The sequence below is a fragment of the Pristiophorus japonicus genome, chromosome 21 (assembly GCF_044704955.1).
Source record: "Pristiophorus japonicus isolate sPriJap1 chromosome 21, sPriJap1.hap1, whole genome shotgun sequence".
In the NCBI taxonomy this organism is placed as follows: Eukaryota; Metazoa; Chordata; class Chondrichthyes; family Pristiophoridae; genus Pristiophorus; species Pristiophorus japonicus.
This window is the reverse complement of record NC_091997.1, coordinates 31,557,342-31,584,779: the sequence shown is the minus strand read 5'-3', so window position 1 is coordinate 31,584,779 and position 27,438 is coordinate 31,557,342. Positions and strand designations below refer to the sequence as shown.

At 49.9% G+C, this 27,438-nt stretch overlaps 1 protein-coding gene across 1 annotated transcript in view; it reads left to right on the top strand.

Annotated features, from left to right (window-relative positions):
- socs7 (suppressor of cytokine signaling 7) overlaps positions 1–27,438 on the top strand; it is a 105,775-nt gene that overhangs the window by 67,815 nt on the left and 10,522 nt on the right. The window contains exon 7 of the mRNA XM_070863911.1: positions 19,776–19,904. Within this exon, the coding sequence (XP_070720012.1) occupies positions 19,776–19,904 (129 nt within the window). The remainder of the gene's footprint in view (positions 1–19,775; positions 19,905–27,438) is intronic.

The window sequence follows — 27,438 nt, the reverse complement described above, 5'->3', positions numbered from 1 at the left end:
ACTGTCTGGATTTTCACAACAACTTGTATTTATATAGCGCCTTTAACATAGGCGCTTCACAGGAGTGTTATGCGATAAAATATTTGACACCGAGCCACATATGTAGAAATTAGCGCAGGTGACCAAAAGCGTGGTTTAAAAAGTTATGTCTTAGGAAGCGTCGTGAAGGAGGAAAGCGAGGCGGAGAGGTTTAGGGAGGGAGTTCCAGAGCTTGGGGCCCAGGCAACTGAAGGCACGGCCACCAATGGTTGAGTGATTATAATCAAGGATGCTCAAGAGGGCAGAATTCGAGGAGTGCAGAGATCTCATGGGGTGGGGGGATGTTGGAGGTGGTTACAGAGATAGGGAGGTATTTGTAAACAAAAATGAGAATTTTGAAATTGAGCCGTTGCTCAACCGGGAGCCAATGTTGGTCAGCGAGCACAGGGGGAGTTCGGACCTGGGGCAGCGAGCACAGGGGGTGACGGTGAGTGGGACTTGGTGCGAGTTAGGACACAGGGCAGCGAGCACAGGGGGTGATGGGTGAGTGGGACTTGGTGCGAGTTAGGACACAGGGCAGCGAGCACAGGGGTGATGGGTGAGCGGGACTCGGTGCGAGTTAGGACATGGGGCAGCGAGCACAGGGGGTGATGGGTGAGCGGGACTTGGTGCGAGTTAGGACACGGGCAGCCGTAACACAACCACTGCACTACGATACCTCTGTGCGTGTTGTGTTGTCATTGATTACTAGAAACACAGACAGTATTGATTTCCACAGGGGGATTTTCCCCATTCCCTGCTGTAACTTCTGCGGGAATTCCTAGAAACCACAAAAAAATAAAATGATGATGGAAGATCGGGAGAATTCCCACGGGAATTGATCCCTACAATCTAGGCAGAAGACTCGCAGGAACAGGAGGAGGCCATTCAGCCCCTCCAGCCTGTTCCGCCATTCAAACAGATCATGGCTAATCTGTATCATAGCTCCATCTACCCGCATTGGTTCCGTAACCTTTAGTACCCTCGCCTAGCAGAAATTGATCAATTTCCATTGGCCCTCCCGCAGACTCGACAGTTTTTTGTGGCCGAGAGTTCCAGATTCCCACTGCCCTTTGTGTAAAGAAGTGCTTCCTGACATCACCCCCGAACGGCCTGCCTCGAATTCAAAGGAGTTGTCCGATTGTTCTGGGCTACACCACCAGAGGAAATACTTTCTATCTACCCTGTCAAATCCTTTAATCATCATAAACCCCTCAATCAGACTCCAGGCTGTGCCTGAATGATTCGACTGTTTTTCATTGTGCTTCATTGACTGTTCTATGCCCTGAGTTGTCCGATGGTACCCTTGTTTAAGAAGGGAGAAAGGGATAGGCCGAGTAATTACAGGCCTGTCGGCTTAACCTCAGTGGTGGAAAAATTATTGGAAAAAATCCTGAAGGACTGGATAAATCTACATTTAGAAAGGCAAGCATTAATCAGGAACAGTCAGCACGGATTTGTTAAGGGAAGATCGTATTTGACTAACTTGACTGAATTTTTCGAGAAGGTAACCAGGAGGGTCAATGAGGGTAGTGCATACAAAGTAGTATACATAGACTTTAGCAAAGCTTTTGATAAGGTCCCACATGGCAGACTGGTCACGAGGGTAAAAGCCCATGGGATCCAGGGCAAAATGGTAAGTTGGATTGGCTTAGAGGTAGGAAACAAAGGGTAATGGTTGATGGATGTTTTTGTGACTGGACGGATGTTTTCAGTGGGGTTCCACAGGGCTCAGTACTGGGTCCCTTGCTTTTTGTGGTATATATTAATGATCTAGATTTGAATATAGGGGGTATGATTAAGAAGTTTGCAGATGACACTAAAATTGTCTGTGTGGTTGATACTGAAGAGTAAAGTCATGGACTGCAGGAGGATATCAATCTACTGATCAGGTGGGCAGAACAGCGGCAAATTGAATTTAATTCGGAGAGGTATTGCACTTGGGGAGGGCTAATAAGGAAAGGGTATACACATTAAACAGTAGGCCACTTAGAAGTGTTGATAAACAAATGGACCTTGGAGTACTTGTCCACAGATCCCTGAAAGCAGCAGGCCAGGTGGATAAGCTGGTTAAGAAGGCATACGGAATACTTGCCTTTATTGGCCGAGGCATACAATACAAGAGCAGGGAGGTTATGCTTAAATTATATAATATACTGGTTAGGCCACAGCTGGAATACTGCGTGCAGTTCTGGTCACCGCATTATAGGAAGGACATGATTGCACTAGAGAGGGTGCAGAGGAGATTTATGAGGATGCTGCCTGGAATGGAGAATCTTGGCTATGAGGACAGATTGGATAGGCTGGGTTTGTTCTCATTGGAACAGAGGCTGAGAGGAGACATCATTGAGGTGTATAAAATTTTGAAGGGCCTGGATATAGGGGACAACAAGGGCCTATTTCCATTGGTGGAGGGGTCAATTATGAGGGGGCATATGTTTAAGGTGGTTGGTAGAAGGTTTAGAGGGGATTTAAGGGGAAGCTTCTTCACACAGACGGTTGTGGGGGTCTGGAACTCACTGCCTGGAAAGGTGGTAGAGGCAGAAACCCTCACCACATTTAAAAGGTGCTTTAAGTGCCTTAACCTGCAGGGTAACGGACCTAGAGCTGGTAAGTGGGATGAGACTGGATAACCTCTTGTTGGCTGGCGCAAGTACGATGGTAAGTACTTCAGGGAATCTAATAGACCCGAGTGATCTCCTGGAGTGGTTTCGATCGCCTGGATGGATCGGAGAGGAATTTTCCCAGATTTTCTTTCCCCAATTGGCCTGGATTTTTATCTGTTTTTTGCCTCTCCCAGGAGATCACATGGCTCCGGTTGGGGTGGAGTGTAGAATGTTTCGGTGCAAGGGGTGTCGCAGTTGTGGGAGCCGGACTGGTTGGGCTGGGTGCTCTTTACCTTTCCGCCATTGTTCATTATTCATAGGTTTATATGTAACCTTCAGGGCTGCTGACCGAGGGCCGTGCGGCTCTTTGTCGGCCGGCACGGACACGATGGGCCGAAATGGCCTCCTTCTGCGCTGTAAATTTCTGTGTTTCTATGTGGTTATGAAAAGCGCTATATAAATGTAAGTCTTTCTCTCAAATCTTTCATAGAATAGTACAGCCCATCGCGTCTGCACTGGCTCTTTCAAAGAGCAATCCAGTTAGTCCCGCCCCCTGCTCTTTCCCCATATTTATCCAGTTCCCTTTTGAAGGCTACTGTTGATCCTGTATCCACTGCTCGATCAGGCAGTGCATTCCAAATCCTAACCACTCCTTGAGTAAAAATTTTCCTCATGTGGCCTCTGGTTCTTTTGCCAATCACCTTAAATCTGTGTCCTCTGGTTATCGACCCTGCCACCACTGGAAACAGTGTCTCTTTATTTACTCTATCCAAAGCATGATTTTAAACACATTGATCAAATCCCCTCTCAACCTTCTCTGATCCAAGGAGAACATCCTCAGCCTCGCGAGTCTATCCACGTAACTGTAATCCCTCATCCCTGGAACCATTCTGGTAAATCTCTCTGTACACCAGTGCAAAGTAACCAAGGCAATCAATTAAATACTGCATCAAACTTCCAACAAAGTTCTCCAATTATCTGCAGACTTGAAGACACTTTGACAGCAGTTTGCGTTTAACCTCAAACTTACTTCCACTCTGTGGAAACTCTGCTGCCATTTGGATGAGCCTGCCAAGTACAGTAGCTCCTTGTTACAGAACAGGTAGTCGCTCGCTCACCCTCCCGCTCACTCACCCTCACGCTCGCTCGCCCTGCCGCTCGCCCTCCCGATCACTCACTCGGCGCCATGAGGATTCTGGATGCCTGGCAGTGATTACAGGGTACTAACCTAATTGAGGGATTCAGATGATGCCAGAAACCGCAAGAGCAAAGTTTGAGAGGTTCATTAGTGCTGTCTGAACTCCGAGATTAGATTACTGATTAGAAGCAGGTTCCTGCTAAATGTTCATGGCCTGAAGATGGGCAATGCAGAAGGTGCACTGGTTGTAATGTTATATAATCTATGCTGCATGTGACATAATCTACACATTGTATATTATATAATTTATACATTGTATATAGATTACAGTCAATGGGTATCACACTCGCCTCTGAGTCAGAAGGTTGTGAGTTCAAGAGTCTTGAGCACAGAAATCTAGGCTGACTCATCCAGTGCAGTGCTGAGGGAGTGCTGCACTGTCTGAGGTGCCGTCTTTCGGATGAGACGTTAAGCCAAGGCCCCGTCTGCTCTGTTAGGTGGACGTAAAAGATCCCGTGGCACTATTTTCAAATAAGAGCAGGGCAATTCTCCCCGGTGCCCTGGCCAATCCCTCCATTAACTCCACCAAAACAAATTATCTGGTCATTATCACATTGCTGTTTGTGGGAGCTTGCTGTGCGCAAATTGGCTGTAAAGCGCTTTGGGATATCCAGTGGTCGTGAAAGGCGCTATAGAAATGAAAGTCTTTTCTGTCTTTCTATATCCAGTGCAGGCGCAATATTTTATTTCCAGACACTTAATGATGATTTTGTGCGAGTGTTGGATGGTAAAGTACATGCTGTGAAATTTATGGTTTGTATTTAATTTTGATCAAGCTCATTAATAAGATGTAAGCTGTCACAAGCACACATTAGTTCCTGTTCCCAACAGCAGCCAGAAGCCGGGCTGACGCGACACTCTGTTGATGGGAGCGCTGACAAGGGGATTGCTTTTAACGAGCTGCGATCCAGGCCTGCATTTGCGCAGACAGGTATAACCTTGTTTATTTTTACAATTAAGGATGAGATCAGAACCACGGGACATAAATTTAAATGAGTGAAAAGTACATTTAAAACCGATATTAAAAAGTGCTTCATCACTTGGAGAATGGAAGGCTGTACAAACAACTCCATCTTCATAAATCATTGGAACAAAGGGAGGGACAGGTGATGACTGAACAGATCATAGAATCATAGAAATTTACAGCACGGTAGGAGGCCATTTCGGCCCATCGTGTCCGCGCCAGCCGACCAAGAGCTACCCAGCCTAATCCCACTTTCCAGCTCTTGGTCTGTAGCCCTGTAGGTCACGGCACTTCAAGTGCACATCCAAGTACCTTTTAAATGTGGTGAGGGTTCCTGCCTCTACCATCCTTTCACGCAGTGAGTTCCAGACCCCCACCACCCCCTGGGTGAAAACATTTCCCCTCAAATCCCCTCTAAACCTCCTACCAATTAATTTAAATCTATGCCCCCCTGGTTGTTGACCCCTCTGCTATCCACTCTATCCAGGCCCCTCATAATGTTAGAAGCTCAATCAGGTCTCCCCTCAGCCTCTTCTATTCCAAAGAAAACAACCCCAGCCTATCCAATCTTTCATCATAGCTAAAGTTCTCCATTCCAGGCAACATCCTCGTAAATCTCCTCTGCACCCTTTCCAGTGCAATCACATCTTTCCAGAACTGCATGCAGTACTCCAGCTGTGGCCCATCTACTGTTTATAGGTGACAGTAGAATGTACGAGTAGCATGGAGATTGCCTCTGCACAACATTGGAGCGAGAGATCTCTCTCTCTTCCTCCCCCCACCCCCAGCCCCCCTCTCTCTCTTCTCCCACCCCCAGCCCCCCTCTCTCTCCCCCCCCCTCTCTCTCTCTCCCCCCACCTCCAGCCCCCCTCTCTCTCTGCCCCCCCCCCCACCCCAGCCCCCCTCTCTCTCTCCCCCCCCTCTCTCTCTTCCCCCCCCCCCCCAGCTACCCTCTCTCTCTGTCCCCCCCTCTCTCTCTTACCCCCCCACCCCAGCCCCCCTCTCTCTCTTCCCCACCCCCTCTCTCTCTCTTCCCCCCACCCACAGCCCCGCTCTCCCTCTGTCCCCCCCTCTCTCTTCCCCCCCCCCCCCCAGCCCCCCTCTCTCTCTGTCCCCCCCTCTCTCTCTCTTCCCCCCCAGCCCCCCTCTTCTCTCTCTCCCTCCCCCCCCCCCAAGCCCCCCTCTCTCTTCCCCCCCCCTCTCTCTTTCACTTTGTTCCCCCCCAGCCCCCCCTCTCTCTCTTTCCCCCCCCTCTCTCTTCCCACTCCCAGCCCCCCTCTCTTCCCCCCCCCCCAGCCCCCCTCTCTCTCTGTCCCCCCCCCTCTCTCTCTTTCCCCCCCCCTCCAGCCCCCCTCTTTTCTCTCTTCCCAGCCCCCCTCTCTCTCTGTCCCCGCCTCTCTCTCTTTCCCCCCCCCCCCAGCCCCCCTCTTCTCTCTCTTTCTCCCCCCTCTCTCTCACCCCCCTCTCTACTTCTCTGCTCACGGCCCCCCAGTCGGAGGGGGGAGAGAGAGAGTCCGGGGTTTTGGGGGGGGGGGGGTGGGGGGAAGAGAGTGTCAGTCGGGGAGGGTGGAGGGAGTCGGGGAGGACTAGTCGGTACTTCAACCCACAACCAGTGCTGCCCACTGAGTCACAGCGAACACGCTGCACAGATTAACTATGTGAAAGGATACAGGGGTGAAAGAGCTTGACAGACGATGCTGTGTGTGAGGAAGCCCGCCAAAAGTCCCCGGAAACCAGAGCCAAACTCATAGTGAAAGATGGTGAGGCAGGGTACCGAGAAGGTTTGCTGGGATGGTGCCAGGGATGAGGGGCTTCAGTTATGAGGAGAGGTTGGAAAGGTCAGGGCCGTTGTCCTCGGAACAGCGAAGGTGAAGAGGTGATCGAATCGAGGTCTTCAGGATGCTGAGAGGTTGTGACAGAGGAAATGGGGTAAGCTCTTCCCCCTGGCAAGCGGCTCAATAACTGGAGGACTATGGGCTGCATTTTTGTTTTGATTGTGCCTGTGTTAGTGCCCCGGAGAGTCTGGGAATGGTTACTGCCCGGGCGACCAGCGCCCCGCCGGGACATTGAGTGCCGGTTTTGTGGCGGCACGGAGCAGCACCGCCCGGGAGCATGGTGCCGGTGTGCAACGCCCCCGCTTTCGACAGCGGTGTGAAATTGGGTTGGAGCGGCACCCGTAGCGCCACCTAGTGGGACCGCCAGGGAATGCGGGCGGTCCGAGCTGTTCCAGCGGGGGTGAGGGAAAGAATGACTACAGGAGGCACGTGTGATTGATTTTTTTTTTTTGTTTTCTTTTCATAGTTTATCTTTTTATTTTGGCGTACGTAATGTTTTTTATCCCAGTTATTTGTTATTGTCGGGACGCCTCTCTTGGGGCGGCTCTTTAGCAATGGATTTTCAGTTGCTCAGTCAGCCTTGTGCCCTGAGAGAGGTGTGGAACGCCTCCCTTCGCGCTCCGCCCCACTGTCGGGGCCCAGTTACTGAATTTTGCGGCTGCAGACACAAAGCATTTCCCGGGGCAAAGTTTACTGTCACGCCCGCCGTTCGCGTCCTAATTAGCCCCCAACCGTAAATCTAGCCCTATTATAGATTCAGAATCATTGGAAAAAGATCCAGAGGGGAGCTCAGGAAAAATGTTTTCGCTTAAGAGTTGCCGGAATCAGGAACGCGCGACCTGAAAAGGCGGTGTAAGCTGACTCCATCAATCATTTTAACAGCGAGTTGGACGGGTACGGGAGGGTGAGGAAGTTATAGGGTTCCGGACATAAAGCGGGATTGAGCACCACTGCTCTTTCACAGGCACGACGGGCCAAATGGCCTCCTTCTGTGCTGTAAGTATCTGATTCTATGATCTGTCGAAGGTGTTGAAAAACAACCAACGACATTAACCACAGTGACTTGGGCCTTAACGGTTCTGACGCCACTCCCACACACACCCGTGACATGCACATAGCCACAGGATAGGTAGGTAACCACCTTGAAAATCTCATTCTCAAAACATTTAACGTGTAGGCCAATCAGTTGGGCAGCTCATTGAAAAGCCAGCCTTGATCAGTCCCAAACCAACTACAACAACAACTTGCATTTACGTTGCACCTTCAGTATAGTATGACATCCCAAGGTGCTTCATTGGGGCGTCATCCGCCAACGTTTGACACTGAGCCACGTAGAAGATATTGGAGCAGATGAGAGTTGGGTCTTAAAGGAGGAGAGAGGCGGCGAGGTTTAGGCAGGGAGTTCCAGTGCTTAGGGCCCAGGCAGCTGAAGGCACGGCCACCAATGGTGGAGCGATTACATTTGGGGATGAGCAAGAGGCCAGAATTAGAGGAGCGCAGACATCTCTGGGGAGGGGGGGGGCGTTTATGAGGCTGGAGGAGATTCGAGATAGGGAGGGGGCGAGGCCATGGATTTGAAACCAAGGATTAGAATTTGAAATTTGAGTCGATGCAGGACCGGGGGCCAATAAGGTCAGAGGGTGATGGGTGAACGGGACTCATTGCAATTTAGGACACGGGCAGCAGAGTTTTGGATGTGTTCCAGTTTATGGGGCAGATCAGTAGCAACCTCTGACTGAGCGAGCGATGCTGCCATGATGTGCAGAGACTGGATAAATGCAGCGGAACGAGCGGCAGGGACCTGGTGCTGATGTAACCCAGGAGGCTAGAAAATAATGTTCCTGTGGCCTTGGTCAGATCTCAGTGACAGAATGGGAACTCTGGTCACAGCAATTCCTGGCGAAGAGGGGCTGTTGATTGAAGCTGACAGTTTGAACCACTCCCACCAATCTCTACTGTGGTTCTCAGTCAACACCAGCTCACTGAAGCATTAAAGATAGAAAGAAAGACTTGGATTTATATAGCGCCTTTCGCGACCACCGGACGTCTCAAAGTGCTTTTACGGCCAATGAAATACTTTTGGAGTGTAGTCACTGTTGTAATGCTGCAGCCAATTTGCGCACAGCAAGCTCCCACAAACAGCAATGTGATAATGACTCGATAATCTGTTTCAGTGATATTGTTTGAGGGATAAATATGTCCACCTGAGAGAGCAAACGGGGCCTCGGTTTAACGTCTCATCGGAAAGACTGCACCTCCGACGGTGCAGCACTCCCTCAGCACTGCAATGAGTTGCCAGCCTGGATTATTTTTGTGCTCAAGTCCCTGGAGTGGGACTTGAACCCACGACCTTCTGACTCGGGCGAGAGTGCTGCCCACTGAGCCACAGCTGACACTGAGTGATGTGCCAGGATTGAACTTCCTTGTATTTTTTTTTCTCTCACTTCTGTTTTCATTTCCTTCCCCCTCCTGGCACACTGGCTGAGCAGTTGGTAGACCGTTTATATCGCAACTTTGAGCCTGTGCCCTAACTCGCACGAAGTCCCACTCACCCATCATCCCTGTGCTCGCTGACCTACATTGGCTCCCGGTTAAGCAACTTCTCGATTTTAAAATTCTCATCCATGTTTTCAAATCCGTCCATGGCCTCTCCCCTCTCTATCTCTGTAATCACCAGCCCCACAACCCCCCGAGATCTGTGCACGCCTCAAATTCTGGCCTCTTGCCCATCGCCCATTTCCTTCACGCCATCATAGACGGCCGTGCCTTCAGCTGCCTGGGCCCCAAGCTCTGGAACTCCCTTCCTAAACCTCTCCGCCTCTCTACCTCGCTCTCCTCCTTTAAGATGCTCCTTAAAACCTACCTCTTTGACCAAGCTTTTCGTCACCTGCACCAATGTTTCATTCTTTGGCTCGGTGTCAATTTTTGCTGGACTAGGCTTCTGTGAGGTGCCGAGGAATGTTTTATTCCGCGAAAGGCGCTATATAAATGCAAGTGGGTTGGTGTTTGGCAAGAGCTGGCCAATCCCATGTAGGTGAGGGGTCTGGCTGCCAGGACACAGTGCTGTTGCTGTACAGCAAGAACAAAATGGCTGGAGATATTTATACCCAGGTGCAAGATGGTTATCTGAATGTGGTTGTTTCTTATTTCTGCCTCCTTGTCAAAACAGAACTATCGTCATCTTCAGCCTCAATCACAAAAACATTTTCAATGATTTGAGTCCCATTTTATGTCAGAATTAAAGATGACTTTGCCTTGACATGGCACCACACCACTCCTCTCAAACGTGCTTCACATACAGTCAGCTACCTGGTGTAATATATTTGCTTCATGGATTCTTTGCTTAAGAGTTCATCGCAACACATTGCTATTCAGAACTAGTTGGTTTATTAGCATGGACCTGAGTCCATGATTGGATCAGCCATGATCGTATTACATGACGGAGCAGGCTCGAGGGGCCGTATGGCCTTCTCCTACTCCTATTTCTTATGTTCTTATGTTTAAAAGGTTTAACGATCACACTACACATTACCAGTTCATCCACCAGGCTCACAACCACCTGCCTCATCGTGGATCCCCCGAACCCAACTGGCTGGGGTTTTATTGAGTCTTGTGGACATCACGTGACTGGCTAAGCCACTCACAACGCAACAGCTCCACAAACCAGTGAGCGCACTCACAGGTGCCTATGTTACACCTTGGAGTGAAGGGACTTTGTTCTGGAGGCAAATGTACACAGCAAGATTCCACAAGCCTCAACGGGGCGAACGAGCGGTTTGTCCGTTCTTGGAGATGTTGGTTTGGAACTTGTTTGAGCTGATGCTTCGTCGCCCCATTTAACGGAAGCCCGGTCGATCGCATCACAGCCAGGGGTCGTATGGTAATGTGCCAACACTCGGTGCAACATGGCAGCTCTCTTGCCTCTGAGTCAGAAGGTTGTGGGTTCAAGTCCCACTCCAGGAACTTGAGCACATAAATCTTGGCTGACATTCCCAGTGCAGTACTGAGGGAGTGCTGCACTGTCAGAGGGGCAGTACTGAGGGAATGCTGCACTGTCAGAGGTGCCATCTTTTGGGTGAGACATTAAACCGCGGCCCCGTCTGCTCTCTCGGGCGGAAGTAAAAGATCCCATGACACTATTTCAAAGAAGAGCAGGGGTGTTATCACTGGTGTCCTGGGGCCAATATTGATCCCTCAATCAACATAACATAAAAACAGTTTATCTGGTCATTTTAACATTGCTGTTTGTGGGAGCTTGCTGTGCGCACATTGGTTGCGGCGTTTCCTACATTACAACAGTGACTGTACTCCAAAACAATGGTCATGAAAGACGCTATGCAGATGCAAGTGTTCTTTCTTTCTCTTACAGAGAAGGGATGAGGCGAGCTGTGTACCATGTAGGGAGGTATATAGGCCGCACCTACATATAGACCTCAACCCGAAATGAGCCGTCTTTGAGAGTTCTAATCGTGTGCAAGCTGTAAATGAGTGTGTGGTGTCACTACGGTTTGGTGACTCTCACTCTGCTGTCTCAGGCCTCGTGTCTGGTGTGGGTGGGTGTTTCTGCAGGTCCGTCTGTACATGGAGTGCTCATGGTTCTCGCAATCTGTCAGCACCGTCCTGCGTGGCCTGCTCTGCTCGGGGGCAGGGGGCGGGGGTGGGGTGTGTGATCGAGCTGTGGGGGAGGGGAGGGCTGGGGTGTGTGATTGAGCTGTGGGGGAGGGGAGGGGGGCAATCGAGCTGTGGGGAGAAGGGAGGGGGGCAATCGAGCTGTGGGGAGAAGGGAGGGGGGATATCAAGCTGAGGGGAGGGGGGATATCAAGCTGTGGGGAGAGGGGAGGGGGGGATATCAAGCTGAGGGGAGGGGGGATATCAAGCTGTGGGGAGAGGGGAGGGGGGGATATCAAGCTGTGGGGAGAGGGGAGGGGGGGATATCAAGCTGAGGGGAGGAGGGATATCAAGCTGTGGGGGGAGGGGGGTGATCGAGCTGTGGGGGAGGGGAGGGGGGTGATCGAGCTGTGGGGAGAAGGGAGGGGGGATATCAAGCTGTGAGGGGAGGGGGGATATCAAGCTGTGGGGAGAGGGGAGGGGAGGGGGGATATCAAGCTGTGGGGAGAGGGGAAGGGGATATCAAGCTGTGGGGAGAGGGGAGGAGGGATATCAAGCTGTGGGGGGAGGGGGGTGATCGAGCTGTGGGGGGAGGGGAGGGGGGTGATCGAGCTGTGGGGGGAGGGGAGGGGGGTGATCGAGCTGTGGGGGGAGGGGAGGGGGGTGATCGAGCTGTGGGGGGAGGGGAGGGGGGTGATCGAGCTGTGGGGAGAGCGGAGGGGGGGTATCGAGCTGTGGGGAGAGCGGAGGGGGGGTATAGAGCGGTGGGGGGGGGATATCGAGCTGTGGGGAGAACGGAGGGGGGATATCGAGCTGTGGGGAGAGCAGGGGGGGTATCGAGCTGTGGGTGGAGGGGAGGGGGAGGCGATCGAGCTTTGGGGGGGGGGGGGTAAGAAAATGAGGTAATCCTTGCCGAACGTGGCGAGCCGAGCTGAGTAAATTCCGGCAAGTCGGGCCTACTCGGCCCGAGTACTCTGCAAAAATAGCACTGGCTCAAAATCACAAAGGGAAGTCCTCGCCTTTGAATCACAAGGTCATGGGTTCAAGCCTCGCTCCAGGGACTTGAACGCAGAATGTCGATGCACTCCCCGTGCGGTGCTGATGGACACTCATCACCCACACACCAACTATTTACAATCTATACTTGGAAGAAGGGACCGAGTGTAACGTAGCCAAGTTTGCTGACGATACAAAGATGGGAGGAAAAGCAATGTGTGAGGAGGACACAAAAAATCTGCAAAAGACATAGACAGGCTAAGTGAGTGGACAAAAATTTGGCAGATGGAGTATAATGTTGGAAAGTGTGAGGTCATGCACTTTGGCAGAAAAAAATCAAAGAGCAAGTTATTATTTAAATGGAGAAAGATTGCAAAGTGCTGCAGTACAGCAGGACCTGGAGGCACTTGTGCATGAAACACTAAAGGTACAGCAAGTGATCAGGAAGGCAAATGGAATCTTGGCCTTTATTGCAAAGGGGATAGAGTATAAAAGCAAGGAAGTCTTGCTACAGTTATACAAGGTATTGGTGATGCCACACCAGGAATATTGCGTGCAGTTTTGGTTTCCATATTTACGAAAGGATATACTTGCTTTGGAGGCGGTTCAGAGAAAGGTCACTAGGTTGATTCTGGGGATGAGGGTTTTGACTTGTGAGGAAAGGTTGAGTAGGTTGGGCCTCTACTCATTGGAATTCAGAAGAATGAGGGGTGATCTTATTGAAACGAATAAGATTATGAGGGGGCTTGACAAGGTGGATGCAGAGAGGATGTTTCCACTGATGGGAGAGACTAGAACTAGAGGGCATGATCTTAGAATAAGGGGCCGCCCATTTAAAACAGAGATGAGGAGAAATTCTTTCTCTGAGGGTTGTAAATCTGTGGAATTCGCTGCCTCAGAGAGCTGTGGAAGCTGGGACATTGAATAAATTTGAGACAGAAAGAGACCGTTTCTTAAGCGATCTGGGGATAAGGGGTTATGGGGAGCGGGCAGGAAGTGGAGCTGAGTCCATGATCACATCAGCCATGATCTTATTGAATGGCGGAGCAGGCTCAAGGGGCCGAATGGCCTACTCCTGCTATTTCTTATGTTCTTATGTACCTTACAACAGGCATCACTGAACAGCAAGCGGGAGCAATCGGTAACCAGGTGGATTTTCCCAATCCCCAATCCTCACACCCCAACCCCAAGACCAATTGTAGACCGGCTATTGTCACCCAGCTTGAGCCAGGGACCTCCGAGCCATGTCCACTTAGGCCGTGGTGATGGGGGAAAAAGAAAGACTTGTGTTTATATGGCACCTTTTATGACCTCAGGACGTCGCCAAGCGTTTTACAGCCCATGAGGTACTTTTTGAAGTGTAGTCACTGTTGTAACATACGGAAATGCAGGAGCCAATTTGTGCACAGCAAGCTCCCACAAACAGCAATGTGATAATGACCCGATCATCTGTTTTTACTGATGTTGATTGAGGGATAAATATTGGTCAGGACACCGGGGATAACTCCCCTGCTTTTCTTCGAAATAGTGCCATGGGATCTTTTACATCCACCTGAGAGAGCAGACAAGGCCTCGGTTTAACATTTCATCCAAAAGACTGCACCTCCGACAGTGCAGCGCTCTCTCAGAGCTGCCCCCCAACTGTGCAGCACATCTTCGGTGCTGCTCCTCTGACAGAGCTGCCCCTCCAACAATGCGGCACTCCCTCAGAGCTGCCCCTCCGACAGTGCAGTGCTCCCTCAGTACTGCCCCTCTGACAATGCAGTACTGTCCCTCACTATTGCCCCTCTGACAGTACAGTGCTCCCTCAGTACGGCCTCCCTCAATACTGTCCCTCCGACAGTGCGGCACTCCCTCGGTGCTGCACCAGAGTGTCAGCCTGGATTTTTGTGCTCAATTTTCGAGAGTGGGACTTGAACCGACAATCTTCTGAGGCGAGGGAGCTACCCACTGAGCCACGGCTAACCCTGATGGAGTACAACGAAGGTTCACCAGACTGATCCCTGGGATGGGGGATTGTCCTATGAGGAGAGATTGAGTAGACTCGGCCTATATTCTCTAGAGTTTAGAAGAATGAGAAGTGAGCTCATTGAAACATACAAAATTCTTAAAGAGCTTGACAGGGTAGATGCAGGGAGGATGTTTCCTCTGGCTGAGGAATCTAGAACCAGGGGTCACAATCTCAGAACAAGGGGTCGGCAGTTTAGGACTGAGATGAGGAGAAATTTCTTCACTCAGAGGGTGGTGAATCTTTGAATTCTCTGCCCCAGAGGGCTATGGAGGCTCAGTTGTTGATAGACAGAGATCAATAGATTTTTGGATACTTAAGGAATCAAGGGATATGGGGATAGTGCAGGAAAGTGGAGTTGAGGTGGAAGATCAGCCATAATCTTATTAAATGGCGGAAAAGGCTTGAGGGGCCGAATGGCCAACTCCTGCTCCTGTATTCCTGGTACCATTCTAGTGACCCTCCTCTGCACCCTCTCTAAGGCCTTTTGTGTCAAAGATTGCAGGGAACTCTGGGAGTATGCCGTGTAAATATTAATGAAGAGCATGTAGTGTGCGTCTAGCCAGCTGAACTAGTACTGTTGGGCCCCGGGAGTGATGTGAATTTGCATTTAGATTATTGATGAGGTCCCCAGAAATGTCTTTGCGGCCAGAGGCCCGGTCCCCAAGAGGGGGCGCCAGGCTGCCTGTTGGCGGCCTGGCCAATCCCGTGGCTGCCATTGTCAGGCCAACTGACAATTAAAATAAAATGGCGGCCACGGCCCTGCGCCCTCCCCTTTAAGGGCGGACGCGCTGCCCAGCCGCAAGAAGCTTGCTGTCGGGGTCTCACCGTATGGCGGCCAATTCTCTCCCGTGGGGCAATTTTCCACGCGGGGCGGAAAGGGGGTCGCCGCCGGTCGATAAGGGGTCCTGCACGCCCAGCGGGGCGGGAAGACGGCCGGGGCGGTCCCATGCACCGCTCCAAAAATAAAGGGGGACAATTTTCAAAATGGCGGCCTTGAGGCGGTCACGATTCTGACAGAAATCCGACCCATAATCTTAACATTCGAGTCCAGGCCATCCAGGAGTTAAATCAGGAAGCATTCTTCACACAAAGGGTGGTGGAAATCTGGAACTCACTCCCCCCGAAAGGATTGTGGATGCTGGGGTTCGATTGGAGCTGTCAGAACTGGGAGCGATAGGTTTTAGTGAGGGAAGGGTATCGTGGGAAAATAGAGTGGAGGTACGGATCAGGCATGATCTGATAGAATGGTGGAACAGGCCCGAGGGGCTGAATGGCCTCCTCCTGTTCTGCTGTTCAGATCAGCCATGATCTAATTGAATGGGAAAGCAGGGGGAGGGGCTGAACGGCCTGTTCCCAATGTCCTTATGACGGTCCACTGACCTCTGTCTCTGATTTATGTAATGATCAGGCCTGTTCTCCGGCAGCTCGCTCGCTCTCTGTCTGTTGGCCCATTGGAGGACAGTTCATAATACCAGAGACCAGTGTGTCTGCGTCTGCTCAAGGATTCCGATTTCATGACGGAAAAATATTGAATCTAAAGTAAAATGTCAGCTAAAGGCACAAGGTGCACGTTTAAAAAGTGTTTTGAAATAGGAACAGGTTGGGCTGGGAACAGACATGGAGCTGGTTCTGGGAGCCTGTCCTGGAGACAGCCCTATTTTGAATCGCGATGCATGTGTGCAGCAGCACGAAACCGGTTCTGGCGCCTTTAGAAAGGTTGCCAACTCTGGTTCGATGTATCCCTGGAGGTTTCACCACATGACCCGCTTTATTTATTTTTTAATTCATTCCTGGGACGTGGGCGTAACTGGCAAGGCCCAGCAATTATTACCCATCCCTAATTGCCCTCGAAAAGGCGGTGGTGAGCCGACGCCTTGAACCGCTGCAGTTTTCTTGTTGCAGTTTGGTACAACTAAGTGTCTCGTGGGCCATTTCAGAGGGCAGTTAAGAGTCGACCACATTGCTGTGGGTCTGGAGTCACACACAGGCCAGACCGGGTAAGGACGGCAGATTTCTTTCCCGAAAGGACATTAGTGAACCAGTTGGGTTTTTGCGCCAATCCGGTAGTTTCAGTCACCATTACTGACTCGAGCTTTTTTTTTTCCAGCTTTATTTAATTAACTGAATTTAAATTCCCCAGCTGCCGCGGTAAGATTTGAACTCTGGTCGCTGGATTACTAGTCCTGTAACTTAACCACGATGCTACCGTTCCCGCCATTGGTTACCCAACCTGTCCATCACCGCTGTGCATTGCCTTCCCAGCCAATCGGAAAGCGAGCACACTCTTCCTTACCCGGTTGGATGATTCTTGACAGCCATTTTTTTTGCCCCGTTTCCAATAATTTTTAAACGAGTAAAAGTGTTCACAGAGAATAAAAGCAACATATAAACGTGTCATTTAAGCACTCCTGTGATTTTTCTCCTGGGTTTGCTGGCCGCAGGGTCCGCAAGATTAATCTCCAACTCTTGACCACTCCGGGCCAGTCGTGGAGGGTGGGTCACCTGGGTGTTTGGTGAGACAGGGCAGCAGGCACTTAATCCACCAGAGTGTGGCAGAACTTTACAAAACTGGGTCCGATGCTGGGCTCCATTGATGGACGGACCGTGTGTGATACAAAGTGCCGCTGGGTGACGGGAATTCCTAACCCTGACCCTTCACCTACCATTTCTCCTTCCAGCTGGAGATTAGTTTGCTGGGTAATCCCAGCATTTTGGTTCAAATCGGAGGGATATTTTTCACTCTCACTCAAAATTTACTGGTCCCCGATCCTGACTCTGAGCCTCGCGGAGGTCTGACGTCTGTTACCCAGGATGTTGGATTTACTGCAGTCTGTTTCAAATTGTGTCTTCTGAAAAAAGGTCGGGGAGAAGCAAAAAAACAGGTCAGATGAACAGGAGACCATTCATCCCCTTGAGCCTGTTCCGCCATTCAATTAGATTGTGACTGATCTGTATCTTGAGTCGCAAAGCAAAATTCAGTCAGGCAAAGTCACCGTGGATTTATGAAGGGGAAGTCGTGTTTGATAAATTTGCTGGAATTCTTTGAGGATGTAATGAAAAGGGTGGATAAAGGGGAACCAGTGGATGTGTATTTGGACATCCAGAAGGCATTTGACTAGGTGCCACACAAAAGGTTACTGCACAAGATAAAAGTTCACGGGGTTGGGGGCAATATATTAGCATGGATCGAAGATTGCCTAACTGACAGAGTCAGAGAGTCGGGATAAATGGTTCATTCTCGGGTTGGCAATCAGTAACTAGTGGGGTGCCGCAGGGATCAGTGCTGGGACCCCAACTATTTACAATCTATATTAACGACTTGGAGGAGGGGGACCGAGTGTAACATAGTCAAGTTTGCTGACGATACAAAGATGGGAGGAAAAGCAATGTGTGAAGAGGACACAAAAAATCTGCAAAAGGACACAGACAGGCTAAGTGAGTGGGAAAAATTTTTGCAGATGGAGTATAATGTTGGAAAGTGTGAGGTCATGCACTTTGGCAGAAAAAAAATCAGAGCAGGATATTATTTAAATGGAGAAAGATTGCAAAGTGCCGCAGTGCAGCGGGACCTGGGGGTACTTGTGCATGATACACAAAAGGTTTATATGCAGGTACAGCATAGGAAGGCCAATGGAATCTTGGCCTTTATTGCAAAGGGGATGGAGTTAAAAGCAGGGAAGTCTTACTACAGTTATACAAGGTATTGGTGAGGCCACACCTGGAATACTGCGTACAGTTTTGGTTTCCATATTTGCGAAAGGATATACTTGCTTTGGAGGCAGTTCAGAGAAGGTTCACAAGGTTGATTCCAGAGATGAGGGGGTTGACTTATGAGGAAAGGTTGGGTAGGTTGGGCCTCTACTCATTGGAATTCAGAAGAATGAGGGGTGATCTTATCGAAACGTATAAAATTGAGGGGGCTTGACAAGGTGGATGCAGAGAGAATGTTTCCACTGATAGGGGAGACTAGAACTAGAGGGCATGATCTTAGAATAAGGGGCCGCCCATTTCTTCTCCTCTGAGGGTTGTAAATCTGTGGAATTTGCTGCCTCAGAGAGCTGTGGAAGCTGGGACATTGAATAAATTTAAGACAGAGATAGACAGTTTCTTAACCGATAAGGGATTAAGGGGTTATGGGGAGCGGGCAGGGAAGTGGAGCTGAGTCCATGATCAGATCAGCCATGATCTTATTGAATGGTGGAGCAGGCTCGAGGGGCCGTATGTCCTGCTCCTATTTCTTAGGTTAAGTCCATCTACCCGCCTTGATTCTGTAATTCTTTACAATAATCTATCCATCTCAGTTTTGAAATTTTCCATTGATCCCCAACCTCAACAGCTTTTTGGGGGAGAGAGTTCCAGATTCCCACTGCCCTTTGTGTGAAGAAGTGCTCCCTGACATCACCCCTGAACGGCCTGGCTCTAATTTTAAGGTCATGCCCCTTGTTCTTGACTGACCCACCAGAGGGAATAGTTTATATCTCTCTCTACCCTATCTACCCGAATCCACACCTCAATTAGATCACCCCCTTAATCTTCTATATTCAGGGGAATGTAAGCCTCATGTACGGAAGCATGTCCATGTATGGGTTAAAGGGTCTACAGTATTTTTTTTTTTAATTCATTCATGGGATGTGGGCATCGCTGGCAAGGCCGGCATTTATTGCCCATTCCTAATACCCCTTGAGAAGATGGTGGTGAGCCACCGCCTTGAACCGCTGCAGTCCGTGTGGTGAAGGTGCTCCCACAGTGCTGTTAGGGAGGGAGTTCCAGGATTGTGACCCAGCGACGATGAAGGAACGGCCGATATATTTCCAAGTCAGGATGGTGTGTAACTTGGAGGGGAACGTGGAGGTGGTGGTGGTCACATGCGTCTGCTGCCCTTGTCCTTCTAGGTGGTAGAGGTCACAGGTTTGGGAGGTGCTGCCGAAGAAGCCTTGGCGAGTTGCTGCAGTGCATCTTGTCGATGGTACACACTGCAGCCACGGTGCGCCGGTGGTGGAGGGAATGAATATTGAAGGTGGTGGATGGGATACTGATCAAGCGGGCCGCTTTGTCCTGGATGGTGTCAAGCTTCTTGAGTGTTGTTGGAGCTGCGCTCATCCAGGCAAGTGGGGAGTGTTCCATCACACTCCTGACTTGTGCCTTGTAGATGGTGGAAAGGCTTTGGGGAGTCAGGAGGTGATGCAATACCCAGCCTCTGACCTGCTCTTGTAGCCAGAGTATTTATGTCGCTGATTGGCCGAGGGTGGTTGATGACATGGTCGTGTGGATTCTGCTTGGAGTTGAGGTTATATAAAGGGTGGGACAGAAGCAAAGGACAAAGGTAACCGACAGTTTCAACAAGTGGTCGCCTGTTCTGCAAAGGTTTAGCGGTACTCTCCATTTGTCGCACTTACTGTCTTGTTACTGCCTGCAACTAATTGCACTTCAAACATTGCAACTGTCTTGTCGAACTGATGGACCGAGAGTGCTGATGCAGTCTGCCGACCCTTGGTTACTTTGTACCCGCTGCTCACTGCACCTTATCTTTTACTGACAGGTACTTTCAGCCTCTGGTGTCATCCGAAGTTTGAAGACCGCTGCCAGTCCGTGGTAGAGTTCATCGAAAGGGCCATCATGCATTCCAAAAACGGGAAATTCCTGTATTTCCTGCGCTCGCGGGTTCCGGGTAAGTTTGTGCCCCTCCCCCATCCACTTCTGTTCCCCGTGTTGTGTTTTTTTTTAAAGAACATGCTTTGTGTAACCTTTGACCTCCGAGGGAGGGCCGCAGGTGTGTCCAGGGCTGTGTTCTCGGGCCGGAGTCGGTCCGCGTGCAGACACTTGCAGCGCGAGGTGGTGGGGCTGAGCTGGAAGATCAGCCAGCCATGATCTCATTAAATGGCAGAGCAGGCTCGAGGGGCCGAATGGCTGTACTCCTACTCCTGATTCTTATGTTCGTAATTCCTCACCACCCTCGTCTTTCCGAACTTCTACCGATCCCTCATCTTTTAACTGTGGGATCTTGTTGTGCGGGAAATGGCTGCCACATTTGCCTATCAAGCAGCAGTCACTGCAGTTAATTTGAACGTGAAGCACTTTCGGATGTTACTGAGAGAAGTGACCAGGCGCTATATAAATATTTCTCTCCTCTCTACTGATGTTTATACATAGAATTACATAATAATAAACTGGCCATTGGGCCCCACGGGTCCGTGCCGGGGTTTATGCTCCACACCAGCCCCCTCCCACCCCTCTTCATCTCACCCCATCAACATACCCTTCTATTCCTTTCTCCCTCATGTGTTTATCCAGCTTCCCCTTAAATGTAACGATATTATTTGCCTCAACCACTCCCTGTGGCAGCGAGTTCCACATTCTCACCACTCTCTGGATAAAGAAGTTTCTCCTTGGATTTATTGGCGCCTATCTTATATTGATGACCCCTAGTTTGGATTTCGCCACAAGTGGAAACTTCAACTCTATGTCTACCCTGTCAAACCCTTTCATAATTTTGAAGACTTCTATCGGGTCTCCCAGAAAAGAGCCCACCTCAGTTAGATCATCCCTTCGTCTTCTACACTCGAGGAATGCAACCTGTCATAATTTAACCTCTCTATCTCCGGTATCCTCCTGGTAACTGAGTGTGAATCACGGGCAGGGTGGAGCTGGGTGCTGTGGATCACTGGCTCAGGTGAATAACTGAAAAGTTCATAGAGGGCCAAGAGGGAAAGAAAATTAACAGCCGATATAAGCCTTGTATTGTGGTATTATCGACCTGATTGGGCAACCCCTCTGTGTTAAACTTAACGGTGTGTATTTCCCTGGTTCTCCCCTATGTCTCAGTGGGCAGCACTCTTGCCTCTGAGTCAGAAGGTTGTGGGTTCAGGTCCCGCTCCAGGAACTTGAGCACAAAAATCCAGGCTGACATAGAAACATAGAAAATAGGTGCATGAGTAGGCCATTCGGCCCTTCGAGCCTGCACTGCCATTCAATAAGATCATGGCTGATCATTCCCTCAGTATCCCTTTCCTGCTTTCTCTCCATACCCCTTGATCCCTTTAGCCGTAAGGGCCATATCTAACTCCCTCTTGAATATATCCAATGAACTGGCATCAACAACTCTCTGCGGCAGGGAATTCCACAGGTTAACAACTCTCTTGAGTGAAGAAGTTTCTCCTCATCTCAGTCCTAAATGGCTTACCCCTTATCCTTACTCGCCGTTCGGTGCTGAGGGAGCGCTGCACTGTCGGAGGTGCCGTCTTTCGGATGAGATATTAAACTGAGGCCCCGTCAGCGCTCTCAGGTGGACGTCAAAGATCCCAGGGCACTATTTCGAAGAAGAGCAGGGGAGTTATCCCCGGTGTCCTGGGGCCAATATTTATCCCTTAATCAACATAACAAAAACAAATGATCGGGTCATTATCACATTGCTGTTTGTGGGAGCTTGCTGTGTGCAAATTGGCTGCCGCGTTTCCTACATTACAACAGTGACTACACTCCAAAAGTGCTTCATTGGCTGTAAAGCGCTTTGAGACGTCCGGTGGTCGTGAAAGGCGCTATGTAAATGCAAGTCTTTCTTTCTCTGGGTAATTGTGGGCTGGGCACTGTATCTCAGGCAATGGGGGCCTTTCCTCCAGGCCTCTGTAAATGCTGCACTCCAGTCAACTGAGTTCAGCTGAGGGTCAGTTTAAAAAAAAGACTTGCATTTATATAGCGCCCTTCACCACCTCAGGACGTCCCAAAGCGCTTTACGACCAGAAGTACTTTTGGAATGTAGTCACTGTTGTAATGTGGGAAACGCGGCAGCCAATTTGTGCACAGCAAGCTCCCACAAACAGCAATGTGATAATGACCAGGTAATCTGTTAGTTTTAGCGAGGTTGGTTGAGGGATAAATATTGCCCTGGGATAGTAGGAAGGTCAGAGTTGACGTCAGTGCCTTTGGGCCAGGGGAGAAGATAAATCAGCCAGGCTTTCCGGGCTGGATTGCAGCCTATTGACCTCCCCGGCTAGAAATTATAGACAGACAATGGGTGAGGATCTAGCTGAATGGGGCCTCCCACGTGTAAATACCTCACAGTGGAACGTTGCCCAGGCTCACGCGCGAAGAGGGATTGGCAAAGCTGTCAGAAGGTTAAGAACATAAGCAATAGGCGCAGGAGTCGGCCATTTGGCCCCTCGAGCTTGCTCCGCCATTATTAAGATCACGGCTGATCTGATCATGGACTCGGCTCCACTTCCCTGCCCACTCCCCATAATCCTTTACTCCGTTATCGCTCAAAAATCTGTCTATCTTCGCCTTAAATATATTCAATGACCCAGCCTCCACAGCTCTCTGGGGCAGAGAATTCCACAGATTTACAACCCTCCTGAGAGAAGAAATTCCTCCTCATCTCAGTTTTAAATGGGCGGTCCCTTATTCTAAGATTATGTTCCCTAGTTTTAGTTTCCACTATGAGTGGAGACATCCTCTCTGCATCCATCTTGTTGAATCCCCTCATTATCTTATATGTTTCAACAAGATCATCTCTCATTCCTCTGAACTTCAATGTGTATAGGCCCAACCTGCTCAACCTATCTTCATAAGTCAACCCCCTCATCTCCGGAATCAACCTAGTGAACCTTCTCTGAACAGCCTCCAATGCAAGTATATCCCTCCTTCAATACGGAGACCAAAACTGTACGCAGTACTCCAGGTGTGGCCTCACCAATGCCCTGTACAGTTGTAGCAGGACTTCTCTGCTTTTATACTCTATCCCCCTTGCAATAAAGGCCAACATTCCATTTGCCTTCCTGATCACTTGCTGTACCTGCATACTAACTTTTTGTGTTTCATGCACAAGGACCCCCAGGTCCCTCTGTAGAACAGCACTTTGCAATTTTTCTCCATTTAAATTATAATTTGCTTTTCTATTTTTTTTCTGCCAAAGTGGATAACCTCACATTCTCCCACATTATACTCCATCTGCTAAATGTTTGCCCACTCACTTAGCCTGTCTATATCCCTGTGCAGATTTGTTGTGTCCTCCTCACAATTTGCTTTCCCACCCATCTTTGTATCATCAGCAAACTTGGTTATTGGTACCCTTGGAAATCGTACTGTAACGGGAGCCCAAGGCTTTCAGAGGAGAGAATCGAAAAAGGCCTTTCTTTTAGATCAAACAGAAGAGAGAGAGAGAGAGAGAGAGAGAGAGACTGTCTGACTGTTGTGAGGTCGGCTCGTGAACCGTCAGCCACAGAACTGCAGGAAGCTGCCATTGCCTCCTCTCCGAGTCTGTCAGAAGCAACCTCCTCTTCAAACTGAAATTTTAAACAGCCTTCACTGAACCAGTGTCAGTCCGTTTGATGCCCAGTCTGAGGCAGTTTGGATTTTTCTTTAATCTCCTTGGCAGACTGCTCAACCACACCCCGTCTCCTCCAGTCTTATTCTCGGTGCCGATGTTAACTCCCTGCGAACTGTGCTTATGTCTGTTTCGCTACTTGTACCAAAACTGTTGAAGTGTGAGTGTGACAGATGTACAGGCAGCCCTTTGTGGCTTGCAGTAAAGCCAGATGAAATCTCTCTAACCTCCAAGTCTCACTCCAGGGACTTGAGCATAAATCTAGGCTGACACTCCCAGTGCAGTGCTAAGGGAGCGCTGCACTGTTAGAGGTGCCGCCTCTTGGATGAGACGTTAAACTGAGGCCTCGTCTGCTCTCTCAGGTGGACATAAAAGATCTCATGGCACTATTTCGAAGAACAGCAGGGGAGATATCCCTGGTGTCCTGGCCAATATTTATCCTTCAATCAACAGAACAAAAACAGATGATCTGGTCATTATCACATTGTTGTTTGTGGGAGCTTGCTGCGCGCAAATTGGCTGCCACGCTTCCCACATTACAAAAGTGACTACACTCCAAAAGTACTTCATTGGCTGTAAAACGCTTTGGGACGTCCGGTGGTCGTGAAAGGCGCTATATGAATGCATGTCTTTCTTTCCTGTTCGTCATTTAGTGGTGTGTTTAAAATTCTCATCCATGTTTTCAAATCCCTCCATGGCCTCGCCCCTCCCTATCTCTGTAACCTCCTCCAGCCCCACAAAACCCCGAGATGTCTACACTCCTCTAATTCTACTCTCGTGCTCATCCCTGACTATAATCGCTCCACCATTGGTGGCCGTGCTTTCAGCTGCCGAAGGCTCTAAGCTCTGGAATTCCCTCCCTAAACCTCTCTGCATCTCTCACCTCCTTTAAAATGATCCTTAAAACCTATTCTCTGACCCAGCTTTTGTTCACCGGTCCTAATATCTGTTTGTGAGGCTTGCTGTCAAGTTTTGTTCGATAACGCTCCTGTGAAACTTCTGAGGACGTTTTACTACGTTAAGGCGCTATATAAATACAGTTGTTTGAAAGATCCCATGGCAGTATTAAAGTGCGGCTACTAGGCCTTGGACCTCACTCTTTTTCCGTAGGTTATAAATCCTGCATGGGCCCCCCCCCCCCCAGTGCCCAAAAATGTGTGAAATGTATTTACTTCATGGGTTCTTTGCTTAAGAATTCATAGCAACATATAGCTATTAAGAATTATTTGGTTTATTAGCAAAGGTTTAACAATCACACTACACATTACCGGTTCATCCAGGCTCACAACCACCTACCCCATCGTGGATCCCCTGAACCCAACTGGCTGGGGTTTTATTGAGTCTTGTGAACATCACGTGACTGGCTAAGCCACTCACAGCTCAGCAGCTGCGTTCATTACACTGGGTCTCCCGAATTTCTAGGCCATTATCTTAAAGGGGGGGTCCTGCCCTTGGTCTGTCGGTGCCTCACTCAGATTTCCGGACACACTTCCCCCACCCCCAGGATATGACACACCATGCAGGGATAGGTAGCAGAGGACGAGTCCATTCAGCCCCTCAAGCTTGCTCCACCATTCAGTTAGAGCATGGCTGATTTGTAGGAGGAAAATGCATTTAAAATTATGTCTGGTCAAAACATTTACCCTTTGAAGTTCGACCAGAGACAGTGTATAAATACTCATATGCAATTTCTCTGCCTTTTATTTTAATGGAGGTTATAATCCAAGGGGATTATATATTTTGTTCTTTATTCATTCACAGCATGTGGGCGTCGCTGGCAAGGCCAGCATTTATTGCCCATCCCCAATCGCCCTTAACTGAGTGGCTCGCTGGTCCATCTCACAGGGCTGTTAAGAGCCAACCACATTGCTGTGGGCGGGGAGTCTTTAGGCCTCACTGGGTCAGGACAGCAGAGATGATTTTTGATGACAATCTGGTAGTTTCATGATCACCATTATTGACACGAGCTTTTCATTCCAGATTTATTTAATGAACTGAATTTAAATTCCCCAGCTGCCATGGTGGGATTTGCACTCGCGTCTCTGGATCATTAGTCCAGGGCTCTGGATTACTGGCCCAGTAACATAACCACTGTGCTACCACTCCCTTAATGCAGATGCCTTGAGTGTTCGGACACTAACTTCCACTCGTGTTTTAATTTCAGGGTCCTTTTTTTTTAAATATAAGTAATTAAGGAACAACCATTTGAAGCGACATCACTGAGCACACCACACACAAGATGGCTCGACCGGGACTTGTCATCATATGACCTTGCCACATGATCCTTTATTGTATTTAAGTACCACAGTAGTTCACTTGTGGGAGCTCTATATTAACGGGATGGCAACCAGTCCGTGATGGTTTTTATCGTCCACCCGAGCCCCAGTCCTGATCCCATGGGCCTGGCCTGTTTCCACAATTACTGCCTGTGACAAACGTGTCTGTCTTTGAAAATAGAGCGCAGCTAATGAGAGCGCCGCTTGAAGTGTTTAACTGTATGAGGGTAAATCTCGTCCCCTGGACACAGGCTGTGATTGCGTGAGTCCCAGATTGAAGCTGATGGGACTAAAAATGGATTCATAACTGTATGGCCCGTCTGCGCAGTGGATGCACAACAACCAATCTGTCCTGAGGATTGAGGGGGTGGGCCCGCAGATCCCGATTTACAAATCCCTCCATGGCCTCGCCCCCTCCCTATCTCTGTAACCTCCGGCCCCACAACCGCCCCACCCCTGAGATGTCTGCGCTCCTCTAATTCTGCCCTCTTGAGCATCCCTGATTATAATCGCTCAACCATTGGTGGCCGTGCCTTCAGCTGCCTGGGCCCCAAGCTCTGGAACTCCCTCCCTAAACCTCCCCGCCTCTCTACCTCTTTTTCCTCCTTTAAGTCGCTCCTTAAAACCGACCTTGTTCCTGCCCTAATTTCTCCTTATGCAGCTCGATGCCAAATTTTTTTTATCATAATACCTCTGAGAAGTGCCTTGGGACGTTTCACTACTTTAATGGCGCTATATAAATACAGGTTGTTGCTGTTGTCATTGTACTGGTGTACTGGGGGGGGGGGGGGCCTGGCGTATTGGGGGGGCCCCGCAGCATTGATTAAAGGACGCAATGCTCCACGTCACTAACTCTTTAAGGACTGATGACCTTTCATGCTTTCAAACTACTGACCTATTTCTGTCAGATTGCATCTGCGGGGAGTGAGTCTCTCGAAGCTGGTTTTGCTGAGCGGAGAATTTGTCGTCTTGGCTTCACTCGGGAGGTGGGGTGGGTCATTGTGTGAGTGCTTCCCCCATGCCCCCCCCCCACCCCCGCTCCAAATCAGCTTCAGTCGTGCTGCTCCTCCAGAGACAGTTACACTGTACAGCCCGAGGCAGCTTCACCCTGACAATACCCACCCCACACCAGCCCGGTACACCCCCCTCTGCTCACCCACTGCTACACCCCAACCCTCCCCCCTCCGCCCCCCTCAAATCTCTGGAATTAAACACCAAACGCACACTGATACCAACCAGCACCAAAAATAGATCAGAAGATTAAGCTGTGGTTTGACCGTCACTGCCCGGCCCACAGCTTCCCCAGTGCACAGCGGGGTTTAACCCTTCACTGTGCTGTGGCAGGTTGATTCACTCGGGAGCTCATTGGTCAGAAGCTCCTCCCTGTTCGACCAGGAACACTCGCGGGGACTGATCACGGACTCGACAGGGAGTCACCTTCCCTGTGGGATGGTGGGTGGTGAGCACTGCGGGATCTGGACCCCCTCTGCCCCTCCCCCCTCCTCCCGTGTATCGCATAGGTCCAGCCTGGGCTGGGCTGGGCTGACTCACACTTCAGTTTCTTCCCACTTTCTTGAAGCTGAAATGGGAACTTCACTGTGTTGGGA